Genomic DNA, 25,031 nt, shown 5'->3' with positions numbered 1-25,031 from the left:
GGGGAAACAGTGCTGCAGTCACCATGGGGTTGCAGCCAGCATTTAATTTGTAATGAACGAGGTGCCGGGGCTCAAGCAATTTTTTCACTTTCATAACTGACATGGCAAGCCCAGAGGTGCTGGGGCTCTGAACTGCCAAGCTTAGAGGTGCCAGGGGTCAACCCTGGCAAAATTAAGCACTGGTTGCATCCCTGACCATCCTGGCTGACAGCCATTGATAGACCCATCCTCCATGAACTCATCAAATTCTTTTTTGAACCCGTTTATACTTTTGACCTTCACAATATCCTGGCAACAAATTCCACAGGTTGACCACGCATTGTGTGGAGTACTGCCCTAGGTTAGTTTTAAACCTGGTGACTGTTAATTTAAATGGGTGACCCCTGGCTCTTGTTTTAGGTGAAGGGATAAACAACACTTTCCTAGTCACTTTCTCAACACCACTCATGATTTTATAGATCACAGGCCCCCCCTTAGGTATCTCTTCTTCTAAACTGAATAGTCCGTTTTTGTAAATCTCTTCTCATATGGAAACTGTTCCATCCCCCTCATCGTTTTTGCAGCCCTTCTCTGTACCTTTTCCAATTCTAATAGCTTTTTTTGGAGACGGGGCAACCACAAGTGGACGCAGTATTCAAGGTGTGGGAATACTACGAATGTATAAAGTGCATTATAATATTTTGTGCCTTATCTATCCCTTTCCTAATGGCTCCTAACATTGTTAGCAATTATGACTGCTGCTATTTTCAGAGAACCATCCACAGCAACTCCAAGATCTCCTTCTTGCGTGGTAACCGCTAATTTAAAACTCATCATTTTGGATACATAATTGGGATTATGGTTTCCAGTGTGCGTTACTTTGCACTTATCAATATTGAATGTTGCTGCCTAGTCACCCTGGTTTGTGAGGTCCCTTTGTAACTCTTTGCAGGCAGCTTTGATCCTAACTGCCTTGACAAATTCTATAGCATTGCAAATTTTGCCACCTCACTATTCACCTCCCCCTTTCCAGGTCATTTAGGAATATGCTGAACAGCAGAGGTCCCAGTCGAACGCCTTCCCTTCACCTCTCTCCATTGTGAAAACTGTCCATTTATTTCTATACTTTGGTTAAAAAATAGGAAAGTTACTGATCCATGAGAGGACTTTCCCTTGTCCCGTGATTGTACTTAAGAGCCAGAAGCTGGGAATGGGGTGCAGGGGATGGATCATTTGATGATTCCCTGTTCTGTTCATTTCCTCTGGGCATCTGGCGCTGGCCACTGTTGGAGGACAGCACACTGGGCTAGCTGGACCTTTGGTTTGACCCAGTGTGGGCGTTCTGAGGTTCCTATGTTCCTTTATGGAGGGAACTTGTCAAAGGCTTTCTGAAAGCCTAGACACAGTATTAACACGATCACCCTTGTCCACATGCTTGTTGACATCCACAAAGAATTCAGATAGATTAGGATTTCCCTTTCCAAAAGAGGAGTTGACTCTTCCCTAACAATGGGTTCCACATGGTGTGATGATTCTGTTCACCCAATTTGCCTGGTACTGAAGTTAGACTTACCAGCCTGCAATTGCGAGGATGGCTTCTGTAGCCTTTTAAAAAAAAAAACGGATGTTGCGTTAGCAATCCTCCAGTTGTCTGGAGGACGATGCCCCATGCGATGCAGCTAAGCTGCCAGAAAAGGGCTTCGGTCAGCATGGCTAACATTTGTGGAAGTGGTTTTCCTACAAGCTGCACCTACACCCAGGACTATGCAGTCACAGCTGTGTCAACATCGCTATGGTGGCAGAGGCTCTGTAGCGTAGACAGTCAGAGACTGCAACATCCCAGCGGATGCTGGACTACACCTGTAACCCCTGCTGAACAGCAGAGATTGACAGCCTACCTGCCTGGGCAGCAGCCTGAGGGCCCTACAGACCAGATCCTGCTGGGGGGATGACAAAGTCCTTGGCTGAACAATCCTTGGCCCTCAAAGGGGGCAGTGGTGGGGGATACAGTTTATCACTTGTCTGTCAGCAGAGTTAGTATGTAGTCGTTACAGACAGCAGGAACCTATTCCACGGCTCCCACTTGTCACCCCCAACACATGGAGCAGATGCTTATGTATTGGCCTTGCTCTGTTACCTAGACCCTTTTCCAGTTCACTCAGGGCAGCTTGCACTGTGTACCGCAGAGATCACTCTCCCCCCACCCCACCCCACCCCCAATTGCTGTTGTAGCCTTGGAAGGCTTGAGATAAATATTCAAGTCCCACAGGCAAGTCTCCAAACCTCAGAGGCAGAGCAGCACACCACGCTGAGGCAGCATTCCCTAGTGTTCACATGCCACATGGCTATTCCCTGAAAGTACTTTATTAAATACTTCGCAAAAAACAGAAGCCAAAAGATTGAAAATTAACGCCCCCCCCCCCAACCCCTCACCCAGTTAAGAACTAAAAACTCCCCCCCCAGGCTTGTCAGCGCAGCCCTGATGTTCTGCCCTGGAACACTCTTCACTTCTCCCCACCCCTGCTAGTGTCACACTGCCCAGAGTTAGGCAATTGCAAAAGAGAGGCTCCCATGTACAGTGGCAGAAAGCAGCTAACCTACTCTCGAGGGCCTAAGACTCCAATGCTGGCCGGGCAGCCTTTTGAGCATACTGCCCTCTGATGGCCTGGATTGGTTCTGCAGAGCCACACCAGGATGAAAAAGCTGAATCTTTGAAGTGCCGGGGAGGGACCAGTTACTGCTATGATCTATCCCATATCGATTGGTTGATAGACTGCAGTGAACTAGTCATAAGCACACACATTTCCCCAACCTCTCCACCTCCTGCAAGTAACCTTTCACCAACACTGCAACTTCTCGGAAACCATTTCTCCTGTGCAGGATTTAAGACAAAGACACACATCCCCAAGCGCCACACATGATTTGCCAGGTTGTCTGTCACTGTCTCCTTAGTGTAACTGGGCTTGCTAGGTTCCCAGCTCAAGGTGGATTTCTAAACGCTCCATGTATTCGGCCCCCCCCACGCCATGGAAGTTTATAAAACAGGGTTTTTACAAAGACAGTTGTGTTTTTTCCTTTACAGCAGAACAGTCTCCCTGTGAGGTAGAGAGTTAATTTCAGGGCTGACAGATCCTAAATTCAAGCCAGTTTGTGTGTCCTAGTTGAGGTAAAATTCAATAGTTTATGATAAGTTTTGCGATTGCCAGAAGGGCGTCAGGATTCCTCATTGCCAGAATCATCCTCATCTCCATAGCAACTGTCTGCCTCCTCCTCCATCTCATCATCCTCGTAGTAGTCATCGTAGAAAAGGTCTGAGCCTTCATCCGGGGCTGGAGTCTTGGTCTTCACACAGTACTCTGCCAACGTGGTGGGGACCTTCACACCATCCCGTTCAGCATCCACCTTGGTTCCCAGGACTTGCTTCCTGAAAGGGGCAAGGAGCAGATGAGAACAGGGCAGAAACATGGAGCAGTTATTCACTCAAGGTGTGAAGGCTAAGAGAGGTGCCAGCCCTGAAGGCTGAAGTCTTCCTCAGAGCTGGACATACTTCTCTCGTTCTGGCCTGCCAATGGGCACTGATGCATGCCCACACCTCTAGGGATAAAAAGGGCAGGTTGGTCTCCAGGGTCTACTCAGGCATGAGATGAGTGTGACAGAGGCCCATTGGTCATTCACTATTCTGCGTCAGCAGCTCTTGTCAGGTCTGACATACTCACTATGCCAAACACATTGTCATAGTCTGCATCTAAACTGTCTCTGGTAAGATATCGTTGGAAAATGAGTAGCTCACTGATCATTAATATTCTTGCATGGTGTATGTTCAGGGATCATACAAAGAGTCATGAATATGTGCTAGAATTATGTTTGGCAAGCAATACTATAAGCTCAATCTGCCTTAGACAAAGGAACGTGTATTTGTTTGTCTGACCTGCCTGGTTGTCAGGTTGAGACAATAAAGGCATGTTTACATAAAAGGCAAAGCCACCAACCTAGGGAGATAGGCTCCAGAGGCTGACCCTGAGGTCTAAACTTCACATGATAAGTAATTGAATCAACTGATTTATAATACTTGATCCATGTTGTATACAATATTACTGTAAGGTCTTTTATGAAAGCTAATGACACTGGTGATTAAGATCATTGTGAAGTCTATGAAGTAACACTATATGAGGAAATATCGATACTCAATGATATCATGCCTTAAAGAGAAGACAGCTATTTACCTGTCTCTAATGAAATTAAGCAAGGTGTGACCAAAAAATGGAAGCTCAATTTACGTACGAATCAGTAAGGGGATAGGTAGTCCACCATCAAGGAAGACCAACATGAAGTTATCCTGAGTCTGTGGAACAAGCACTGAGTTTGGGAAAACAGAAAGAGAGAAGAAGCCATCTTGTCATCCATCACTGGACAGACACAAGGGGCCAGCCCAGAGCTCTTGCAAGCTGATAAAGGCGGATGAAGTCTCCGGGAACTGAATCTAAGTGAGATACCTTCTTAGGCAAAGATCTTCCACCTAGGAAGACAAGGGAAACCAGCGCCTGTGGAGGATCCTGACTGGGAGTCAGCCATTGCTGGAAAGAAATCCACCTTGAAGTGAGACTGATTTGTTAAGTCTTAGTCACTAGAAAGCTTTTTTCTTTTTTATTTGCTTGTAACCATCTCTACCTTCATTTCTTTTACTTGGCATCATTTAACCCATGTCCTGTTAGTAAACTGGTTTTATTTTAATCTAAACCAACCTAGTGCTGAATTTGAACTGAAGGGATTGTTAACTCCAGTTAATGCAGCAAGCTGCTGGGTACTGTTTCTTTAAAGGAACAAACTAACCTTATTACTTCTGAGGAGTCCAGGAAAGGGCTGGACATTTCAGGGCAGATGGTTTTGGGGAAGTTCAGGACTCTGGGTATTTTGGGGTCACTTGGCTAGTAGTTGTAACCAAGGCTGGTGGGGATGAGACTGTGGTTGTGGGGTAACACGCAGACTGCTGGAGTCAGAGTTGCTGATCCACTGTGATCCACTGTGTGAGCTCTCCAGAGCAGGGCCTGTGTGTCTGCACTGAGATCTGGTCCACGTCTTTATGTAATGCCACAACAAAACCAGCCGAGCCCAGGCACTACATTGTGTGACTAAGGTGAAAATCTTTCCATTACTATTCCACCCCCAAAACCCTCCAGGTCTTGAGCCATGTATTGGTGCTTCCCTAGCACCTTTCAGAGGCCAATTCCATTAAACATTTATGCCTCACAACGCCCCTCCCATTTTAACCTGAGGTACAGGGAAGGGTAAGAGACCTGCTCCGGGCTCCACACTAAGTCAAAAGGGTAGAGCAGGGCCTAGAACCCAGGTTTGCAGACAAACACAGCAGAGCTTCCCCCCTAGACCACCATTTCACACCCAGCCCAGGTCCTTTGCCATGCCTTCGCTAGGCTGCATGCAGAGTAGGATCTGCATTTTGAGACCTTTGTATGCTTTGTTCTCTGCAAAAATCCACATCTTATGTTAAGTAGTCCCCAACCTTCCTGGTAGCAGTGAGCTTTCACAATGTTAACCAAATGGGGCGTACAGGGCTACAGCAACAGTGGAACAAGAATCCCTCCTGCATTCAGTCACCTCACAGGTGTTCACCCCTGTGACGAAGCGGGACTGTTCTTAATGTTTCCTCTGAATATTGTGGGGGTGCCTCAGTTTCCCCTATGCAGTTCTTAAGTATCTAGACGGTGGGATAAGGGTGTATGATCGTTGCAGAGCCCTAGAGGGCAGGTGTGTGCAGGGGTCTGGACACAGAGAATGGCCAACACCCTGTTTCCTGGCAACTGATGGCCTGAGCCCTTCCCCCCTGCAAGGTGAGAGCTAAAGGGTTGGAGAACAAAGGAATCAGGTGACCTGGCCCGGGAAAGGGACAAAGCCCAGAGGAGGGGGGGCTGGAGAGAGTTTCAATTGGGGCTGGCTGGGGACATGGAGTGAAGTGCAGACGTGGTTGTCTGGCTCACTGCCCCCCAAAATGGACCTGGCTGAGGGGTCCTGTTCTCTGTATCTACAAGCTCTGGTTTAGACCATGTTTCTGTCATCTAATAAACCTCTGTTTTACTGGCTGGCTGAGAGTCCCGTCTGACTGCGGAGTTGGGGGGCAGGACCCTCTGGCTTCCCCAGGACTCCGCCTGGGCGGACTCGCTGTGGGAAGCGCACGGAGGGGCAGAGGAGGCTGAATGCTCCGAGGTCAGACTCAGGAAGGTGGAAGTTGTGTGAGCTGTGTGTCCAGGCTGCTCACAGAAAGGAGACTTCCCCAGAGTCCTGACTGGCTTCATGGGGAGCAGTTCCAGAGCATTGCCCAGGGACTCCGTGACAACCCCAAAGTCTATGTGGGACTATTTAGATAAACACTCCCAAGCAAGGTAGTCTAAGCAAGATGCTTCCCCCCTCTTGTTTGAATGCAAGTTATGACAAGCTGGAGCTCAGCTTGCCACGCACCTGATGATATCTGTGTACTCCCGATCCTTCCCTTTGCTGTCCTTCCACTTCCTGTACATCACAGAGGCATCCACATTTGCGGGTGAGAAGGTGTTGGGTTCATTGAGCAGCGAGATCACACTCAGAAGGATAGTCCTGAAAAACAGTTAACGAGCGGTAAGAGTCAAGAGAGGAGATCGGCCAACCTGCACCACCCAGATCTGACAGGGACCAGAAGTCACAGTATCTTCTACATGGCAAGGAGTTTAATAGAACCCAGTCAGTTTGCAAGAGCAGCCACTTGCAAGAGTGTAACATTACACTGCATGTTACAACAGTGACCACTTCCTAACTCCCACGAGCAGGTCAGACGCCATGACCTTCTTAAGCTGAAGGAGAAAGTGAATGCCAGTGAGAAGGCAAGCTGGTCTCTGGTGCATGAAAGACCTGAATCCCTTTGCCAGCTTATGCTGCCTTTCAACAGTGCTGACATCCAGCCTGTAAGAAACTGATTTGCCTTTGAAATGCAAAAGAAATTAAATCCAGGTATTTCCTGCAACCTCTAGGATTAGAAGGGCTTTTCCCAGCTGTTTCCTTTGGGCACCTTCTCCACCCTCTGCATCAGATCTGCTAAGCATCTCACATCCAGTGCATTCCTCCCCTCCCTCCTCGAGGCCTTACCGTACATTCTGGGTGGGGTTCCATCGCTCGGAAGGCAGCTCCCCGCTCTGCGGGTCATCCACTGGAGGGTGGAGAATTGAAATACAGACATCGCCTGTCTGAAAGCACACAGAGAGTCTGCTTACTCAAGTATCAGAGGGGTAGCCACGTTAGTCTGTAGCCACAAAAACAACGAGGAGTCCGGTGGCACCTTAAAGACCAACAGATTTATTTGGGCATAAGCTTTCGTGGGTAAAAAACCCACTTCTTCAGATGCTCCTCATTGTTTCTGCTTACACAGGCACTGATGTCCCAACCCCCGACACTCCAAACTTCTCTGCAAGGTGGTTGATTTATTCTGCCTGTTGCCCTGTTTGCTCACCTCCCGTTTTGCTTCCAGGGCAGATCTGAGGAAAATGCCACCCAGTGGCTTACAAGTACCTGGGAACGGACAACCAACCACTGTTGCCAATGCCCAGAGAAGAGCTAGGATCAGTTTAGCTGTCCTATCTTCAGCCACATCTTGTGGCTGAAGATAGGTCAGCTTGTGGGACCTCAAGGCTCTCCTGGCCTCCCCTAAGCCAGCAGCTCAAGCAGATTTCAGTTAGCCTGAAAGACCTCACAGAGCAGGGAGTGAGGCGTCTTGCTATGACAGGTCCAGCAAAGAACCTCCCCAAGCTGAACTGTACTGAGATGTGCCTATGGGCTGAGCCAGTACAGATACGACGCCCTGGCAAGGCTCTTTAGGGAGAGGTTCACTCTGATCACCCCTACAGTGAAGATTTAGAGCACTGATCTAAATCACACCCACTACCCACCTGCCAGCCCTTAAGAGTACTGGAGATTGCCAGTTACTGCAGGACAGGTAACGGACTTAGCAATGAAACCCCCATGAGTCATTTGCACAAAGCACTGATCTCTGTCCTGGGACACTTGGAGTGAAGCCCTCCCTGCCTGCATGGGCTGTATCCCCCAGTGTTCTGAATAAGGCACAAGTACACACAGAGCACTGAGTACCCTAAATACTTTCTGCAGCCAGCCACAGCAGGTGTGCATTGAGAGTTCTGCAAGTCGCTCGCTCACTATTTCCCCATGGATCTTACAGGGCATGACCACATTCCAGCCAGGAGTTGTGGGCAAATACAGTAAACATGGAAGGCTGCAAGACTGGATAGACAGACTAGTTCTGGAACTGATTCCAAGAAAGGAGATGAACTGTCTGAGACCAGGATAAGCCTGGGATAGCTGCTGTGTTTCCAGCACAAACTGAGAAAGGTACAAGACACTTCCAGGAGAACCCCAATGTATTTGCTTAAAACCCTCCTTCATTACAAACCCCAGGACATGTCAACACAGACTCATGTTCGACACAGCACCGAGGATAATACTCAAGTACGATCCATAGGGCTTGGTGCCACTGCAGCAATTGACTAGAAACCCAATCTGTCCTGGGGGACAGATGAGAAGATAGTCCATGCGACATACCTCATAGATGTTAGGGTGCCACATTTTGGTCAGGAACCTAAAGGCAGGGGGCGAATAGGGATAATCGATAGGAAACCTGAGACGAGCCTGTGAAGAAACAAAAGGTTCGTTAGTGGCAGTGGTGGGGTGTCATGGCCATGCTGATGCTTGTGGGGGAGCTATGGGGCCCCAGCCAAGTCTGTACAGAAACCCAGATGAGTTGTGCAGGCATGCAGCCCATGTACGCCCCCACTGGCACTCTGCACCCAGAGAGGAGACAGACCCCTTCCCCTGCACCTCCAACAAGAAGTGACCATCAGGCCTCATCCAGCGGGAGCACCAATACCACTTCCCATGCAGTTATTAAGTCCAAAGCTCCCAGCTTCTCTTTACTACAGCTGAGTCGGGGAGGAAGCATGGTTGAGCACAGGCCCAGAAAATTAGAGTACTACTCACAGCTGAGTTAGACTGGGACCTGGGGCAAGTCACTAACCCTGTGCCTCTTTCCCTACCTGGGAAGTGAGGATGATAGCTTCCCTGGGGATGGGGTGTGTAATTGGAAGGATATGACCACTGCTCATAATAAGCACTTTCAGATCTTTAAGTAGACAGTGGTACGGAAGGTCAGATGTAAACCAGCTCAGAGGATTTTAGGCACTTTCAACTGTCTCAGGTGTTAACAGGCCCCCTGAAATCCCTCCCCTTGGAGAAGTGGAGGTCAATCCCTCCAGCTCTAGTGGAACAGCTTTGCATTGCTGGACAGAAGCCATGTAATCCCATACCCAAGCCTTCTCCCCTAGGAAGGGGAATGCCTTGCTACTCAGCAATCCTGGCTGATGAAAGAGGCATCCCTATAGTGTTGAGGCGTCCAGGAAGATATTGACAAGAACACTGGTGGTCTGAACTTTGGGAAAGATTCAGAGTGGAGGACAGGGAGACCTCCCAGGCTGGATTTATGGCACTTTTTGGAGGGGACTTTCAAGAGATCATGGCAGTCTTGCCTCCTTATCAACTCTGCTTCCTTGTATTCCCCATCCCATCACCAAGCTTCCCCTTCCCGCTTCAGGAGATCCAGCAGAGTACCAGGTTTCTACCATTTCCCAAGCGCACACAATTCCCTCTAACACTTATTGTTTCCTCCCAGGTGAGGGATGAGTCACTGCTCAAGAGGCCAGCCAGGTATGGCAGGAAAAAAAACAAACCGAACCACAAGACTCTTGTGGCAACAGGAGGAAATGCCAAGATGGTACCAGAAAATTACCCTTCGGACAGTACTCTTGTCATACAGGCATTAGGGCACTGCCCATGGATCAAATTATTTTCTCCTCAGATCTATGGAGGGGAATCTTCAGACAGCCATGCAGCCTGGTAACTAGGTCAGATTTGCTGACAGTCACTATGTTTACCGGAGAGACAGTGAGTGACAAACTTTGTTCCTGTGATATAATAATAGCTCTTAAGGCAAGAACTTCAGGCTTTCTGCCTAACAAGTTCTTCAGGGTTAATTCCTTTAGAAATAGGAAATAGCTAAAATGGGTTCAGCCTCTCCCCTGTATCTAGAAAGATGGACTTCACCATCTTAGATCAAGGCAGCCCCTCAAAAACCCTGTTGAAGTTTGGATGAGAATTTGCAGCTCTGGGTCTTCTTGTTCCACGCTCTGAAGTGAAACCAGATTAGCACACATACAAACAAACAAGAGATCAGCAGAGCCAGCACAACGAAAACAAGCCGGGCTTTTTCTTGGTTGACAGGAATACAGAGGTGGTTACAGAAGTTTTATTTCAAAAGATAAATTCAGTCTGGGGCCTGGAGGCAGATCTAGCCAGGACTGGATAACATTTAAAGGAACATCATAAACCTAGACCCTGTCTAAAACTTTCAACTGCTATAGTTACAAAAGTTTTGTTTGCCCTTTACAGAACTTCAAGAACCATTCCTAGATCAAGCACTTTGCTCTTCCTGAGCAGTTTCACGTTCGGACCTTAAAAGCGATTTACAAAGATTAAGCCTCACGTCAGGGAGCAGATAAATGTCACCATTTTACAGCTGGAACAGTCAAGGTACTGATAGGTTAAATAACCTGCCATGTTAATGGACTGTGACAGAGTCAGGAGCATAACTGAGGAATCCTGATCCCAGTCATGGTCTCCAACCGCATTCCTTCCCAAATGCTAGTAACAACATAAAGAAAAGAGCTGACAATGTTATAGGGCGGTGACAAGTTTTGTTGAAAAGGATCAGCAGTTTATTCAGCAGCAGCCTTAGAGGATAAATGCAGAAGCCAAGGAGCCAGACAGGCTAAGAGCTGCCATGAAATAAGATCTTAGCCTGATCCAATCCCATGAATGTTGGTTCATCCTGGGACAGACTTGGTGTTCCTGCAGTGTTGCTGGGTCAGTCCCAAGATATTAGAGAGACCAGGTGGTATCTTTTATTGGACCAACTTCTGTTGTAAGAGAGGGAAGCTTTGAGCTTCAACAGAGCTTTATTTCAGGTCTGGGAAACTTTCACAGATTGTCACAGCTAAATAAAAGATGGAACAGATAGTTTAGCATAAATTAACACATTCCAAGGGACCACTCAAAGTGAAGTGGCCCATTAACAGCCCTCTAATAATAGGGAGAAAGGAAGGGGGAAAAGCAGCTGGGGGTTGGGGGGGTGTTTGCTAGTGGTTACAGATTGTTATTCCATGTTCCTTGCACTTGCCATTCCCCCCTGCCCCCATTCCCCAAAAACGGAATTGCAGAGAGACAGTGGATATGTGAAACATGATGCTGGTCTCAGACACCACTTTACACCTGAGCACAATCAGCTAAATCTCACAGAACATTCTGAAATTAAGGCGCTTGCTCCCAGTCCAATTTATTAACATGAAACAAAGAAAACAGCCTTACTCCCATGGTGCTAGTGCTCAGACAGAAATAGCTCAAAGCATTAAAACCAAGTGAGCAGCTAGAGCATGTCTGCACAAAACCACCACTGGTTTTGAGACCCAGAAATCTGTTAGGTCTGTTGGTCAAAGCTGCAGCTAGAAGAGCTGAGGTTAAGTATTAACTGTCAGACTTCCTATGTGACTTTAAGAAACTTGCTCAACTTCTGTGCCTCAGTCCCCTGATCTGCAGAATGGGAATAGTACTTTCCTCCAGTATGGCTTAGCTGTCTGTAAGCTACTTGTAGATCCCCAGCTGTTGTGGAGAACTGGGGCTTTGTGATTAATGCAGGTTGATTTAATCCCTAAGAATAGCTGGTCCCCACTGAGAAAGACCAAGCAAAAACTGGCACGGGAGCATACTTCAGTTGCTAAAAATAAATCCCTATGAATTTTGCACATCAGTCCAGCTCTCTAGCAAACAGAGCCATCACAATGGGGTCCTCTTGCAGGCAGTAGCAACAGGGAATCCAAGGATTAAAGTGGGCCATGGAGACAGACTTTCACTCAGCCTTCTGAGTCACGGATGAAATCACATGCAGGATGGTGTGTGGGAAGCCAGCAACATCCCTGCCAAGTGCCGTACCCTTCCCTGTAGAGCCAGGACTTCAGTCTGTTGGCACACAGACTTTCCATGTACATTAGAGCCATAAAAAAAGACACACAGCTTCAGCGATGTCACTGTGTAGCCTAGGGGTGATGCGCCAGCTCTGTGGGGATTTCCAGAGGCAGGTAGAGGAGTGCCAGCAGTAGGCTGCACACAGCAACAGAGCATGCAGCTCTCAGAAAGGACAGCACAATCACTGACAGATGAAATGGAAATGGCAAGATTAAGGTTTAAAATGTGTTGTAACTTTCTGAAGTGCTTTTCAGCAGAGTCCCTGGGGTCCTGTACGTGAGAGTTGAAAGGTAAAGCCTGTTAAGGAACAGCGCCAACTAAAAATGCTTCTGGCTCAGTAAAATAATCTTCTTTCACTGGATAGCATATTCTCACCTCATCCCACCTCTGTGGTCCCAGGCCCATCATCCCAACACAGGCCTCATTCAGGAAGGTAATCAGAAAAGTGTCCTAAACCTTGTCTGTAATTACCACCTGAACAACACAGGATGCTGCCTTACTTGGCCATCAGGTAACAGATATTAATAGATTAGCGTAAAACACAGAGATATCTGCTTTGCCACACCTGATTCAGACAGCCTTTGTTGTCCCACCCTCCCCAAAATGGGCCTGAATTTGATCCACAGTTCAAATGGCTTCCTCCTCTTCTCCCCATCACTTTTCCCTGCTAAACTCAATCCTCGGTCACAAGTTAGGTCTTGGGTCAAAGAACTCCGCACAACTGTGAGGAGGAAGGGGGATTATTACTGGGTCTACTGTCTCTTTAAATACATTACCATCTTGCATTCAATCACAGTCCTTTGTTTGACTATCCTGTTCTCTGGGACACAGAAAGAGGGGTGAAAATAAGGAGTTGGGACTTAGAAACAAGATTTTTTGCATAGCTTCATATTGTTCAGGCTCCCTCCTCTCCACATGGACAAGGCCGTGCAGTGAGTTCTGGTCAGAAACAGCAGAAATTCTCAGAATAATCCCCTTTGTTGTGCTATCGAGGATCAGAACAAAACCTTCTAGAGGCAGAGAGTTCCCAAGAATGGGATCCTTGAAAACAGCAGCACTTTGCTATGAACTGTGCATGCTGACATTAACACAAGTTCAAGGAGAAGTCCGCCCCCTCCCCCCCACATGCAGGGAGCCTAGTCTATTGTCTGTGGATCAAGGTATTGGATTAGAAGACAGCTACAAAGGGGAAGGCAAGAGCTGTTGAGGGAGTATGTGTAAGAATTCAGCAATTCCTAGGGGAGCCATCAGAGCCTCACACTGAGAGGGGTCAGGCAGGAGACTCATCTACAGTTTAGATTGCAAACTTGGAATCGCAGTGGCAGATTTGCCTGCCGAGGCACAGGGAAGAGGAGCCTCTCAGGTTCTTGGGCCCAGCTGACCTTAGGCTGACTCACTCCCTGGGCTCATTTCCACTCAGTCATCCCCAGGCTTGAGAGAAGGGGAAGGAAAGAGACTGTGCAACTTCCCGGACTGCACAGACTCAATATTTACATACACACCTCCTCTACATGTCACCCAACATACACACACACACACACACACAGACACCCCCACCATATCTCCAGGGGCCTCCGTTAAAACAGTACCCTCCCACCCTTCTTCCCCAGAAGAAGGACCGACACTGTATCACCAAGGAACAGCTCACTAGGCCTGAACTACTCTTCTCCATACGCAAGGCCTGAGTCCTTTGTCTCCATCTTGGAGTAGGGTATGAGGGGCTGTGACAATGCTAGAAGACCCTCACACCCCCTACAGGACAGCAGCAGCCCTCCAAATGCTAGACAGAGGGGAAGCAGCTCCTAGGGGATGCAAAAAGGTGTTCCTCCAGTGGTCTCTCCTCTACCCATGGACGAGGTGGGGAGCAAATCCCCAAAACTACTGGGAATTAACCCCCCCACCCCAGGAAAAATTACCAGGAAAAGCAATCCCCACCCCAACTGGATTCCTCAGCCCCCTCCAGCTCCCAGGGCAGCCACCCCAGTACCCCACCCAAAAGAACCAGAGGACCCCCTGCATCACTCTCATTGGAAAAGCCCTTCAAGCTTCTCTGACATCCTTTGATGTCACCCCGCTAAGGGGCAGAAAACAGGAGCCCTCTTAGTCGCTCCTCACTGGGCCCCTTCCAGCCCCACGGGACCTGTCCCAACCCCCCCGGGCAATACTCCCCCAACCCCCCCGGGCAATACTCCCCCCCAGGCCAGGACCCCCGAATCCCCATGGGACGACATCCCCAATCCTTCTGGTCAAGCCCCCCCCAATGCCCCCTCACAGGGCCCCCGAAGCCCCACAGGACGACATCCCCTCCCCCAATCCCTCTGGGCAATGCCCCCCCACGGCCCCCTCCTGCAATCCCCACGGGACCCCCCCCCCACAGGCCAGGCCCCCCCAAGCCAGGCGCCCCCCTCACCTTGAAGTACCCGCCCTCGTAGTGGGTGTTGGGGGGCCCGAAGATCGCCACCTCCCAGTTGTACAGGTCGCCCTCGTCCACCAGGGTGACCCGGAACCCCTCCACGGGCTCCTCCTGCAGCCCCTTCAGCTCCAGCAGCAGCGCCTTCTGCGAGCTGGGCACCAGCGGCCGGGCCATGCCGACAACCGAGGTAGGCCGCGGAAAAGCCGGGGACTCGCCTGAGCGCGGCGGCCGGGCGAGCGCGATGGCGCCTTGCGAACCGCTTCCTCCTGCCGCGGCCGGACTGAGCCTCTCTCGCGCGCGGGGCACGACGGGACCTGTAGTTCACTGAGTGGGGTGGGGGGAGCGACCCCGCCCACCGCGCTCGCGCCAACCTATGGGAGGCTCAGGCCCTGGCCGTGGGGGCGGGGCCGGACGCTGAGGGACTCCAGCTCCCAGCAGCTTTTGCGAGGGAGGCAGGGATTTGTGACTTCACGGAGGGCGGGGGTAGAGGAGGAGATACCGCCCCCTAGGGGAGGCGGGGAGACAGACACTAGGGAGAGAGGCGTGGGGAGGGGTAGTGTGTGAAGGGGATTTGGGCCCGGGAAGGGGGGGGGAGAAGGGATGGGGAATCAGAGCAAGAACAGGATGGGGGTGGGGAGGAAGACGGGGACAGGAGCAGTGGGGACCGTGGGGGATTTAGAGGGGCAGGGTCTGAGATGGGATTGGGCTGGGGTTCTGTTTCAACCAGAAAGTAGGGTATGGCTGATGCGTAAACAGGAAATGCTGCAGCAACTGGCTTTGCTGAGAATACAACAGGGCTGAGCGGCTTGGCACAGCCCCTTAGTACGGCACATGTTCTAGGAAAGAATCAGGGTGTATTTCCCAATATAATTTGGCACTGGGCTTTTAGCTGGATAGTATTACGTCCATCACATGCGCCGCAGTAACAAGACTTCTAGTTTACTCCTGTTACAGCCACAGCTGGGCAGCAGAGAACAGAGGAAAAGGGCCCTTATACAGCCACTGAGTCTGCGTCCAGAATAGCCTACACATGAAGTGTTCTTGAAACCCCTCAACCGCCTTGCCCAGGAAGGGAACACAACGAAGCTAACATCAGCATTTACTGCTGTAAATGAGTTGAGAACGAGCTCAGCTCCAGTGTGATTTGTTATACAGGAGGTCAGACTAGATGATCACTATGGTCCTTTCTCTCACCTTAGAATCTATGAGTTAGCTGCTTAGAGCACAGAACCAGGAGCCAGGACCCATGGGTTGTATTCCCTGCTCTGCCTCACTCACTAAGGCACCCCATGCAAGTCAAGAAAGGTGGCCTCTAATTTTGGGTGATCAAATTCTAACCTCAGGGACCTGACTGGCAGAGCTCCTGTTAGAATTGTGGGTGCTTAGCATCTCTGAACAAAATGAAGCCCTAGCATAGGTACTGGAACTAAGGGTGCTTCCTTACCCCCTGGCTCGAAGTGGTTTCCATTATATACAGGTTTACAGTTTGGTTCAATGACTCTCAGCACCCCCACTATAAAAACTGTTCCAGCACCCCTGAGCCCTAGATGTTAAACACTGGGCATCCAAAATTAGAGGCCACCTTTCAAAGTCTCCCCCTCTGTTTCTCCCCCTGCTGCCCCTTTCTACAAAATGGGGATGTTTCTTAAATTCACAGGGGCTGCCAGTGCTTTGAAATCCTCACAGAAAGGGTGCTAAAAAATGCAGCGTTGCTGACAGTAAAGGCTACCATGCAGTAAAGAAAGATGTTTACAGCCAAACTAAAAGTTTAAACAGTTTAATGTCCTCTGACAAACAATTGCATGAATAATCAGATCTAAACTCACAAATAAATAAGGTGTGGTACAACCAGCATCGTCTGTTGAAGTAAACGTAGCAAGGTGTATTAGCCCATAAGAGAATTAGAACTTATCCTGTTTTTGCTTCATTATTTGGTGTTTAAATTCCAAACTTACTAGCAAATCTGTAATATACGGCAGTTTTGCTTTATAGGTTACCAGTCAGGTATGATCTCTGGTTTTGAGGGTCCAGATTACAGGATGCAGTTTAGTAAATTGCAATATGATGAAATACTCTGAATAGTTTAATGCTAATATAGGGTTCTGAAATTCAGCCACTGGCCAACACAGAACTAGCCTCTGCTTTTGATGAAATCTCATTTCTTGACATATATTTGTCATCTTACCTATTTAACAAAATTACATCACTTAATTAATAATACTGAAATAGCACTTTAGAGCCTCCAAGTGCTGCACTTACTTGTTATGCCTCACCACAGGCATAGGTATTACCCCCATTTTATAGACAGGAAAAACAGAACTTAAGTGACTTGCCCAAAGTTACAAAATATATCAGTGGCAGAGCCAGGACCACAGCTCAGAAGTCCCTAACTCCCAGTCCTGTGCTCAGGCCATACTGGCTCATTTTTAGTTTCTAGCACTGCCCTGTAATTCCTGGGCTTCCCTGGATGTTCCCCAAGCTATAAGCAGAGGTTTATAATAGTTATTGAAAATAAACAGGCATTTTAAAAAGGGAGGGTCTCAGTTCTGGATATACAAGCCAGCAGTTCAAATGCTACAGGTGGCTGACATTTAAAGTGTTCAGGATGGAGTTAGGAGGTGAATAGGAAATTTAAGACAAGCATTCTCTAGTCAAGTAGATCCAGAGCTCTTCAGGCCAGGACAGGACCTGGCAGGCCCACCTTGCTCCTCCTGTGGCCTACTGAATTCCCAGGATTTGGTGTTTCCCCAGAATAATCTGCTCTGTTTGAAGCACTAGGAGAACACAGGGAGCGTTGTCCCCACTTGAGAGTGTCAGTCAATGGGTTTTACTTTTGCAATGAATAGGGCTGTGGCTTTCGTTAGAAACTCTTCCCTGTTCATGGAGGAGCAAATCTTCCTCTCTAGCAATGCTTTGTCCATGGCCAAAGCCAAACAGTCTGGTCCCAGCTTGGAGCCGGCCTCCAAGTAACGGATGGGCACAGAGAAGTCGCTGGCTCCAAGAGCATCTTCCAGAGTGCCCAGGACTGCCTGGCAAACCCTTTTATCCGCCACGCCAGAACCATCATCAAGTACATCGTACAAAGTATCAGCCTTGGCCACAAACTCAAGAAGCACGAAGCAGCTGAGCACCCCATAGCGGAAGACATCGAAAGGCACTGCCTCATGGTCCCGGCACTGGATCTTCCTCAGCAAAGAAGAAACAACCTCTTCAGGGGCTTCCCCATCTTGGCAGATCTTCTTGAGCAACTCACTGTAGATTTTGCCATTGACACCTGGCTTCTTCCTCCTGCCCCTAGCACTTAGGCACTCGTAAGCCATGCTGACATTGTTGTTAAAGGCAGTCCTGCCATGACACACAATCAAATAATTTGTTAGCAGGCAAGGTTGGGTCTGGTGCAGAGGGGGAAGTTCCAAGTTACAGATCCATAGCTAAAGCAACAGCTACCAAAATATAACTGGGTGAAGCTTGCAACAGCCCAGTCCATCCAGAGTTCTGGATACATTTTCCAGCCATGCAAGATGAATTATACTGAACAACATTGAGCCCCACACCCACTGTCTGCCAACGCTCCATCCTCTTTAATCCAGTGCTCTGGACAGCAAAGCAAGGCAAGCAGGTTTGCTTACTCTTCAGAGTGTATGATATGAATAGCACTTAAGCTTATCTGGGCCCAGGGATAGTTTCCCCTCACACCTGATTTGCAGAGCAACAGTCCCCTGCCCCGCACCTGCTGTGCAAGGCTGTGGCACCAAGGACAGAATAGTCAAGGATGAGCGGGCCAAAGGCACTGCCAACCCCCATTGGCCCTGCTCTCTCAGCAGACTGTAGAGACTACCACCCCTGGCATGTGCGGACCCCCTTAACTAACAAGAGGGCAGGAAAAGCCCAGTATTAATACAGCCATGAAGACTACAAGTCCCATCATGCATTGCTTACCCTTCAGAACAGCAGCCTCAAAGACGACAACTCCCAGAATGCTCTACTCGCCGGCCCAGAAAAAGTTATAGCGGGCCTGGCTTGAGGCATGCCGGGAGTTGTAGTCTCGCCCCGCACCCCCGTCCCCCAGCTCACGCTCCGCACCTGTGTGAATGGTGGGCCAGGCGCACGTACCACAGGGCCCGGACGAGGCGCTGCTGCTGCCCGTGCCGGTCCCCGGCGGCACCGCCCTGGGGGCCGCTCAGCACCAGCTTTTCGAAGTAACTGGCCAGGAAGGAGACGGGCTCCTCGGGCCGGGCCTCCAGCACCTTCAGCAGCGCCTCCCGCACCATGGACGTCACCCCGGCTTGGAGCAGGAACTCGGCCTCGCTCTCCGGCTCCCGGCCTCCAACTCCCGCCCGAACCGGCTCCACGAACCCGCTCCCAGTCGCCGGGGCCGGAGCTGAGCGCCGCTTCTCGCAGGCCGCCATCTTGCTTGTGGGCCGTGAGGCCACTCTGCCGCCATCTTGACTGCGGGCCACCAATCAGTTGGTGACGACCCGTCTGTCCGACATATTACTTGCTCTCAGCCAATCAGTGGGTGAAGAAGACCGTTGGTCGCCATCTTGCACCCCTGCAGCCAATCAACCGGCGAGGGAAGCTGGTGGCCGCCATCTTGCTCAATTCTAAGCCAATCAGAGAAAGCGCTGGGGGTGGCCATCTTGACTGTGGGCAATGAAGCGTGGTCGCCTCCATTTTACTTCTGGTACCTTCCGTGCCTTTGTCCCTGGGACTGCGGTGAACCTTGGCCCCGCACGCCCGGGTCTACATCCGGCCACACCCCGGAACAGCCTCGGGTACCATAGTTAGTGTGGGCAAATGCCCCTTGCCTAAGAACCGGTATCTAAGGACGCTGACCTCTGACCTGGGTTTCTCTATCCGGTGCCCTTTGACCTCTTCCCTCACGAAGGAAGTCGGGTGGGGGCGTGTGCTGACGATCTCCTGGGTTAGCGCGGTTCCTGCTCCCGGCCTAGCGTGCGCAGGTAATGCGGGTCCTGTATTGCGGGGGGTGGCCCCGGTGTTTTGGGGGAGGGGGACCCCCCCGTGCTCTGGGCGGGGCTGCAGGTTCTAGGGTCCCCCTACGGTTTGGGAGGGTGTGTAACGGGCCTGGGCTCGGCCCCCTTCGGCGGGAGCTGTGGGAGGGAGGGGGCTGGGCTAATGGGGGGCTGAATCCCTCCAACAGTTGCATGCTTGGGGCGGGGGTGTGAAGGGAGGATGCGGGTCACTCCTTCCCGCCATGTGGCCCGCCCAGACAAAGCCCTTCCCCCAGGTGGCTGGGCCTAGCAGGTAGAGCAAGCGATGGAAGCAGGAGGCCTGGGTTGTTGTCCCAGCTCGGGCCCTGTCTCACCTTTCTTGAGCTCTCTTGCCCCGTGTGTATAATGGGGTAATCTGAGCTAACCGGTGCCGTGAGAGGGAAGGGTACCAGGGAAAGGGCAGCGTGTGGTTAATGAGAAAGCATGTGCTCACACTTTCTCCTCCTCCCTATGTTCTGCATCCTCTTTCCCAGCTGTTCCTTTGATTCTCCCACTCCCCCCTTCTTTCATGATGCCTCCTGCCTTTGGACCAACTCGCTGTTCCTGTGCCCTCCTTCAGAGCTGCTTCTGTCATTAAATCTCTAGCACTGATCACTGGAGTTTCTAACAGCCTGAAATGATGCCCCGTAATTGCCTGCGTTAGACTGGAAGGCCCTCCAAGTGGGGACCTTGCCTTCTTTCATGCTCCGTAAAGTGCAGAGCAAGCGCATACAGTGTTATATAAATCCTTGCTTTGCCAGGTGTGATCTCCAACATCATGGAAGCAGGGAAAAGCTCTCCAAAGTCCCCAGTCAGGAGAAAGCGGAAGCGATCTCAGCGGCTCCTCAGCCGTGCGGCTGTTCCCCTGGAGTTCTACCGCTGCAACATCTGCAAGAAGGACATCAAGCACCTCTCCAACTTCCAAGAGCACCAGCGCATCCACACAGGCGAGCGGCCCTACCACTGTGAGACCTGCCAGAAGAAGTTTATCCGCTGCGCTGACCTCATTAAGCACCGCCTGGTCCACTCGGACAGTCGGCCCCACTGCTGCGATGCCTGTGGCAAGCACTTCAAGCTGGCTGGGGACCTGGCTAAGCACAGCAAGGTCCATTCGGACGAGGCGCCCTTCCAGTGCGACGTGTGCGCCAAGCGCTTCAAGCGCACGTCCTGCCTCATCAAGCATCTCCGCATCCACACCGAGGAGAAGCCGTTCAAGTGCTCCCAGTGCAGCAAGAGGTTCAAATGGGAAGCCTCCGTCAAGGAGCATCAGCGCATCCACACAGGCGAGAGGCCTTTCAAGTGCGAGCGCTGCCCCAAGAGCTTCACCCACTTCTCCACCTTCCTGCAGCACAAGAGAACTCACCAGAACCAGAAGCAGTTCAGCTGCAAATGCTGCTCCAAGTCCTTTAACCACAAGTCCAACCTACTGAAGCACCAGCGCACGGTCCATGGCTAGGAGCGTGCACAGTACCGGGTCCTGCTTCCGTGCAGCTGTGATCAGTCTAACTTGCTTAGGCTGCCCCAGTCTTGGAGTCTGCCCATACTCTGTGCGAGGCTGGGAATGTGCTGAAACCCAGCACAAAAGCTGGGCCTAATGGAAGGGAGGCAGAACCTTGAGTATGTGTGATAAGGAGCCTGGGGTTTGGAGCAGCTCCAGCGCCGTGCTGGTTATAATGGTTCCCGATGACTGGGAAGCTGCGGGCAGTGGCTGTGCACAGATGATATTGGTGCAGCGGTACTGGTGCAGGAGCTGCTATCAGATGGCTGGACTCTGGCTTACAGTCTGACCAAAGGTTCCCTTGTGATCTTAAACACCCTTCAGGACGGTGACACTTGCCAATTTAATCCAGGACAGAGATCTTCCGTGTTCCAAGCTCAGATCTGAGCAGAGCGCTGCTAAGCGATGCTGCCATCTGTCCCACAGATGCAGCTGGTCTTTCATACACTACACTACAAACTGCAGCGGGCGTCTTTGCTTCTGCTGCCTCTGTTTATCCCCCCATCCCCCTCATCTTGGTTTCAATGCTGTAGGAATGTGTCTAGTGCACCTGAGGTTTGGGTGTAGGGAAAAAGGGCTGATAGGACCTGGTGTTCCACCTCCTGGGGGGGGGCTTGTTTCTGACTGGATGCATCTGCATTATCATTGTTCCATGCACTCTTGAGACAAATCCCAAACAGAATGGTTTCCAGGAAGCAGCTGCATAGTCTGCTTGATGGAAAGAGTGTTCTTGTGGCCACTCAGTTACTGTAAATGCTGCCTGCAGCTGCTTTAAATCATGAGCCTGTCAACGTCATGTTTCTTGTCACGCACCTACCTCAATGTAGCAGCAGCGTCTTCTGGGTGGAATTCTGTACCATGTCCCTTAGAGGCTTTCGCTGTAATCTGTCACTGTAGTTTAGTTAAACTCATCCACCTTACTGTGTTCTGCAGTGATGGCCAGACCTTGCAAGTAAAGAAGGTCCCCACCTCCAAGAATCTTTGATCTAAAGCTTTATTCTCCAGGGAGCGGGCGTTGGACCTCTACTTCCTGACAGAAGAAGGACTGGAGAGCAAACTTGAGAGGGGAGGAGTGTATGTGAACCGCTGGAGATTTTCCCTCTTTTCCCCCAACACGCACAGCTCCCAAGGAGGGACAGGCTCCAGCCCAATGACAGCGTTTAACTGAGTATTTTCTCATGGTCACTAATAAACAAGCTCATAAAGTTAGTTCTACAGAATTGGGCCAGCATAACTCATTCTGCCTGCAAATAGTCAGGGACGTGAGGGCTACTAAAGGGGGTTTTAAACAAAAGCATCAAAGGAGGACAAAGGATTGCTTGATTCCTACCCAAAGCTAGAGCAATGAGGGGGTCTGATGACAGCTACAACACAGCCCCTCTATGCTAGCAGGGGGGCCTGGCTTGTAAGCGCAGACGTGCAGCTGGTTTCTGTTGAGGTGTGCATTTGGATGCCAGAGTTAGGACTTTACCAGGGAGGGAAGTGGTCCATTCTTCTGGAACCAAAAGCACTGCTCTGAACCAAATTGCATCAGTGCAGAGACAAAGGGGCTTTTTAGCTTCACCAAAAGCACTGAGGTCAGGGAAGGAAATTTCCCCATGGGAGCGGCGTACGCCACTACTGGATTGCCCTTCCAGTGGTGTAGCCATCCCTCCATTAATCATGGCAGAAAAGTGGGGTGTTACCTCTGTAAACCCTGAAATTTGTAATTTTGGTGTAAAACAGTCTTCAGACTGGCAGGGGGTTCCCAGAAGGCATGGGACTTTTCAGCCACAGTCAGGATAGGCCAAACACTGGCCTTTCAGCTCAGCTGTTCAGGGCAACAGTGCCGGTCATAACTGTGCAATAGTCCTAGTCCAGTTCCAAATGGCTCACACAGAGACTGCCCCACAACATGCTATGAGTTGAGTGAGCTGCCCCTTACCTGTGAGAAGTGGGTCTTGAGGTGGAGTTGGGGTATGTTGGGAGGCTGGTGCTAGGGAAGCTTTTCAGCTGCCTGTTCTCTGAATAGAGGTTTCATTGTCCAGCGCTGTTCACTTGAAACAGCAGCCCAGCAAACATCTCCGATCAGTCTCCCTCCCAGGGGCAGGGATCAAAAGTCTCCTCATATTGAAAGAAAACTTAAATGGAGCAGCTGGCAACTGGATGGTGTTGCCCTTTAATCTGCTCTGTGGCAGCAGAACGGGTCAGCGGCAGGCAGGCTGTGCTTTAACAAGAAGCCTGTTACCGAACATGAGGCTACCCTTGGTTGCCGCTTTAAAACAGCAGTTTGTGCAGGAGCCGGAGGAGGGGCTCTTTGAGAATGTGCAGGGATTTGTGTTTCGTTTTTAAATAAAGGTTGTTTGTTTTTTTGCTTGTACATTCTGAACTCAAAGCAACAAACCTTGGCTGCTAATAACTGGGAACATGGCAGCAGCCTGCAGTCTTTCCACCTTAGCTAGGACTTCATCTGCTCTTGTGCTACACAGGGCTGGGCCAGGGCAGTGTTTGGAGGGGAGACCTTTAGGTAACATGCAGGAACTGGTGCTGATTTTAGGAGGGAAGAGCACTTCCTGCTGTACCCCACTGCAGCTGCTACGGCTCACAATCAGAGGGACTACAGATCGCTAGGGATTTTTTTTTTTTTAACTGCACCCATTCTGGTTGCTGAGTACACAAGCTGTGAGGCCTTTGTTAACCCCAGTATCCTAGCTTTGATTCCAACCGGGGTAACTATATTCTGCTGCATTAATATCCCCTTCCAGCTGGATGTGCGGGAGATTTCCTTTCCTTTAAGTGGGGGTGTGTGGTTGCTGCAGGTGGTGGGTTCCTGAGCAAGTTCTGAGTCTGGTATTTGTTCAGTGGAGCTGGGAGGTCAGAGAGCAGAAGGAGACTCCACCCGCCCTTGCTGGGACGTCTGACTTCCTACACACACAGAGAAGTTGCCACAGAGCAGTGATACTTTTCCGAGAGCAGGGCCCAGAGAGAGGAGTTCTCTCAGGCACAAGGAACGGAGGCAGGAATGGAGTGCTTAATTCCCGACATGCAAGCCCCAAGCTGTCACTTTTCCTGCACTACAGAGAACTTTGAGATGGGCTGTAGCCAAGTTCTTTGCAAAGTGATCATGTCCCTTTCTCCTGTGCCCCCAACCTGCCCCTAACCTTACCAGGGAGGGGAGCAGCTCTCTGTTCTGGCTCCCTCTCTGGCCCCTTTCTGAAGTCCTGGCCCCAGCCACCAGATGTGTGGCCCGTAGCCTGAGTGACAGCTCTGAGTGCTGCAGCTGCAAGGAGAAACTGGACCAGCTCTGCCATGGCCAACGACCCAGCTGGGCTTTCTGTGCTTCCCCAAGGTGACCTACCGGGCTTCATACAACACCACAGCTTTCCCTGCATGGACAAAGCCACGCTCACTTCCTCGCTTGGCAGCTGCTTCGGCCACAGTCATCCCTGGCTGAGCACAAAAGCTAGGCCTCCTGCAGGAGTAGGAATGTGGGAGTACTGACCCTACTAGGCCCAGGGCTGTTCCACCCTGCCGGGCAGGAGGAGGACTAAAGCACCTATTGACCGATTAGGACTAAATGGGCTTGTTTCTGTGATTGCTCCTTTATCTCTGCCCTTGCTTCCCGTGCCCTGACAGGGCTTGAGCCCAGCAAGCAGGAACCCAAGTTCAGAACAGCAGCGTTTGCTCTGGGAAGTTTCCCCAGGGGCGATCAGTGGCAGCCCAGGCCCCAGCCTTGGGGATTTCCTTGCTGAGATGGTTACATGTGAACTAGTGGAGAGAGACATGCTGCTGTGTCATAAGGAACTGAGACCTCAGGCTGATGGGAGAGGCCGGGAGTGTGTGGAGCACAGGTGGCGTGGTTCTGTTTGTTGGACTCAGGGAGAGCTGGTTTTTCTCGGTAAGGTGTTTCTGGGATTCCCATCTCTCTCGGATCAAGGGAAGCATGCCTCTGCTTCAGCCAGGAGAGCCAGGTGTGCTGTTTTAGAGCCATCAAGGCAGCAGCTAATCAGCAAACTGCAATTTGGTGCCTCTTGCAAATTTTGATGGC

At 50.6% G+C, this 25,031-nt stretch overlaps 3 protein-coding genes across 3 annotated transcripts; 1 reads left to right on the top strand and 2 right to left on the bottom strand.

The window, feature by feature from the left end:
* Window positions 1-2,456: 2,456 nt before the first annotated feature.
* On the bottom strand, window positions 2,457-14,831 carry CDC34 (cell division cycle 34, ubiquitin conjugating enzyme). The gene is made up of 5 exons (XM_074939154.1): window positions 14,513-14,831; window positions 8,575-8,661; window positions 7,111-7,208; window positions 6,451-6,585; window positions 2,457-3,403 (listed from the first exon to the last, which is right to left on the bottom strand). Exons 1-5 carry the CDS (start codon window positions 14,687-14,689, stop codon window positions 3,193-3,195), a joined length of 708 nt encoding a protein of 235 aa, XP_074795255.1. The 5' UTR covers window positions 14,690-14,831; the 3' UTR covers window positions 2,457-3,192.
* A 1,472-nt stretch (window positions 14,832-16,303) lies between these two features.
* Window positions 16,304-18,928, bottom strand: TPGS1 (tubulin polyglutamylase complex subunit 1). The gene is made up of 2 exons (XM_074939329.1): window positions 18,599-18,928; window positions 16,304-17,860 (listed from the first exon to the last, which is right to left on the bottom strand). The coding sequence occupies exons 1-2, from the start codon at window positions 18,922-18,924 to the stop codon at window positions 17,329-17,331; spliced, it is 858 nt and encodes a 285-aa protein (XP_074795430.1). The 5' UTR covers window positions 18,925-18,928; the 3' UTR covers window positions 16,304-17,328.
* A 378-nt stretch (window positions 18,929-19,306) lies between these two features.
* LOC141977751 (uncharacterized) lies at window positions 19,307-23,630 on the top strand. The gene is made up of 2 exons (XM_074939407.1): window positions 19,307-19,476; window positions 20,268-23,630. Exon 2 carries the CDS (start codon window positions 20,285-20,287, stop codon window positions 20,960-20,962), a length of 678 nt encoding a protein of 225 aa, XP_074795508.1. The 5' UTR covers window positions 19,307-19,476; window positions 20,268-20,284; the 3' UTR covers window positions 20,963-23,630.
* The last annotated feature ends 1,401 nt before the right edge of the window (window positions 23,631-25,031 follow it).

This window comes from Natator depressus, chromosome 25, assembly GCF_965152275.1.
Source record: "Natator depressus isolate rNatDep1 chromosome 25, rNatDep2.hap1, whole genome shotgun sequence".
Classification (NCBI taxonomy): Eukaryota; Metazoa; Chordata; order Testudines; family Cheloniidae; genus Natator; species Natator depressus.
Note: the sequence above shows the minus strand (reverse complement) of the source record. Positions and strands in the feature narration are given on the sequence as shown.

Coding starts and splice junctions, on each gene's coding strand:
- CDC34 (XM_074939154.1), bottom strand. CDS start 14,689: ATGGCCCGGCCGCTGGTGCCCAGCTCGCAGAAGGCGCTGCTGCTGGAG. Junction 7,209..8,574: donor GGCACCCTAACATCTATGAG/GTATGTCGCATG, acceptor GTGTGCTTTCAG/ACAGGCGATGTCTGTATTTC. Junction 6,586..7,110: donor AACCCCACCCAGAATGTACG/GTAAGGCCTCGA, acceptor ACTGTTTTTCAG/GACTATCCTTCTGAGTGTGA.
- LOC141977751 (XM_074939407.1), top strand. CDS start 20,285: ATGGAAGCAGGGAAAAGCTCTCCAAAGTCCCCAGTCAGGAGAAAGCGG.
- TPGS1 (XM_074939329.1), bottom strand. CDS start 18,924: ATGGCGGCCTGCGAGAAGCGGCGCTCAGCTCCGGCCCCGGCGACTGGG. Junction 17,861..18,598: donor CTGGCCCACCATTCACACAG/GTGCGGAGCGTG, acceptor GTGTCATGGCAG/GACTGCCTTTAACAACAATG.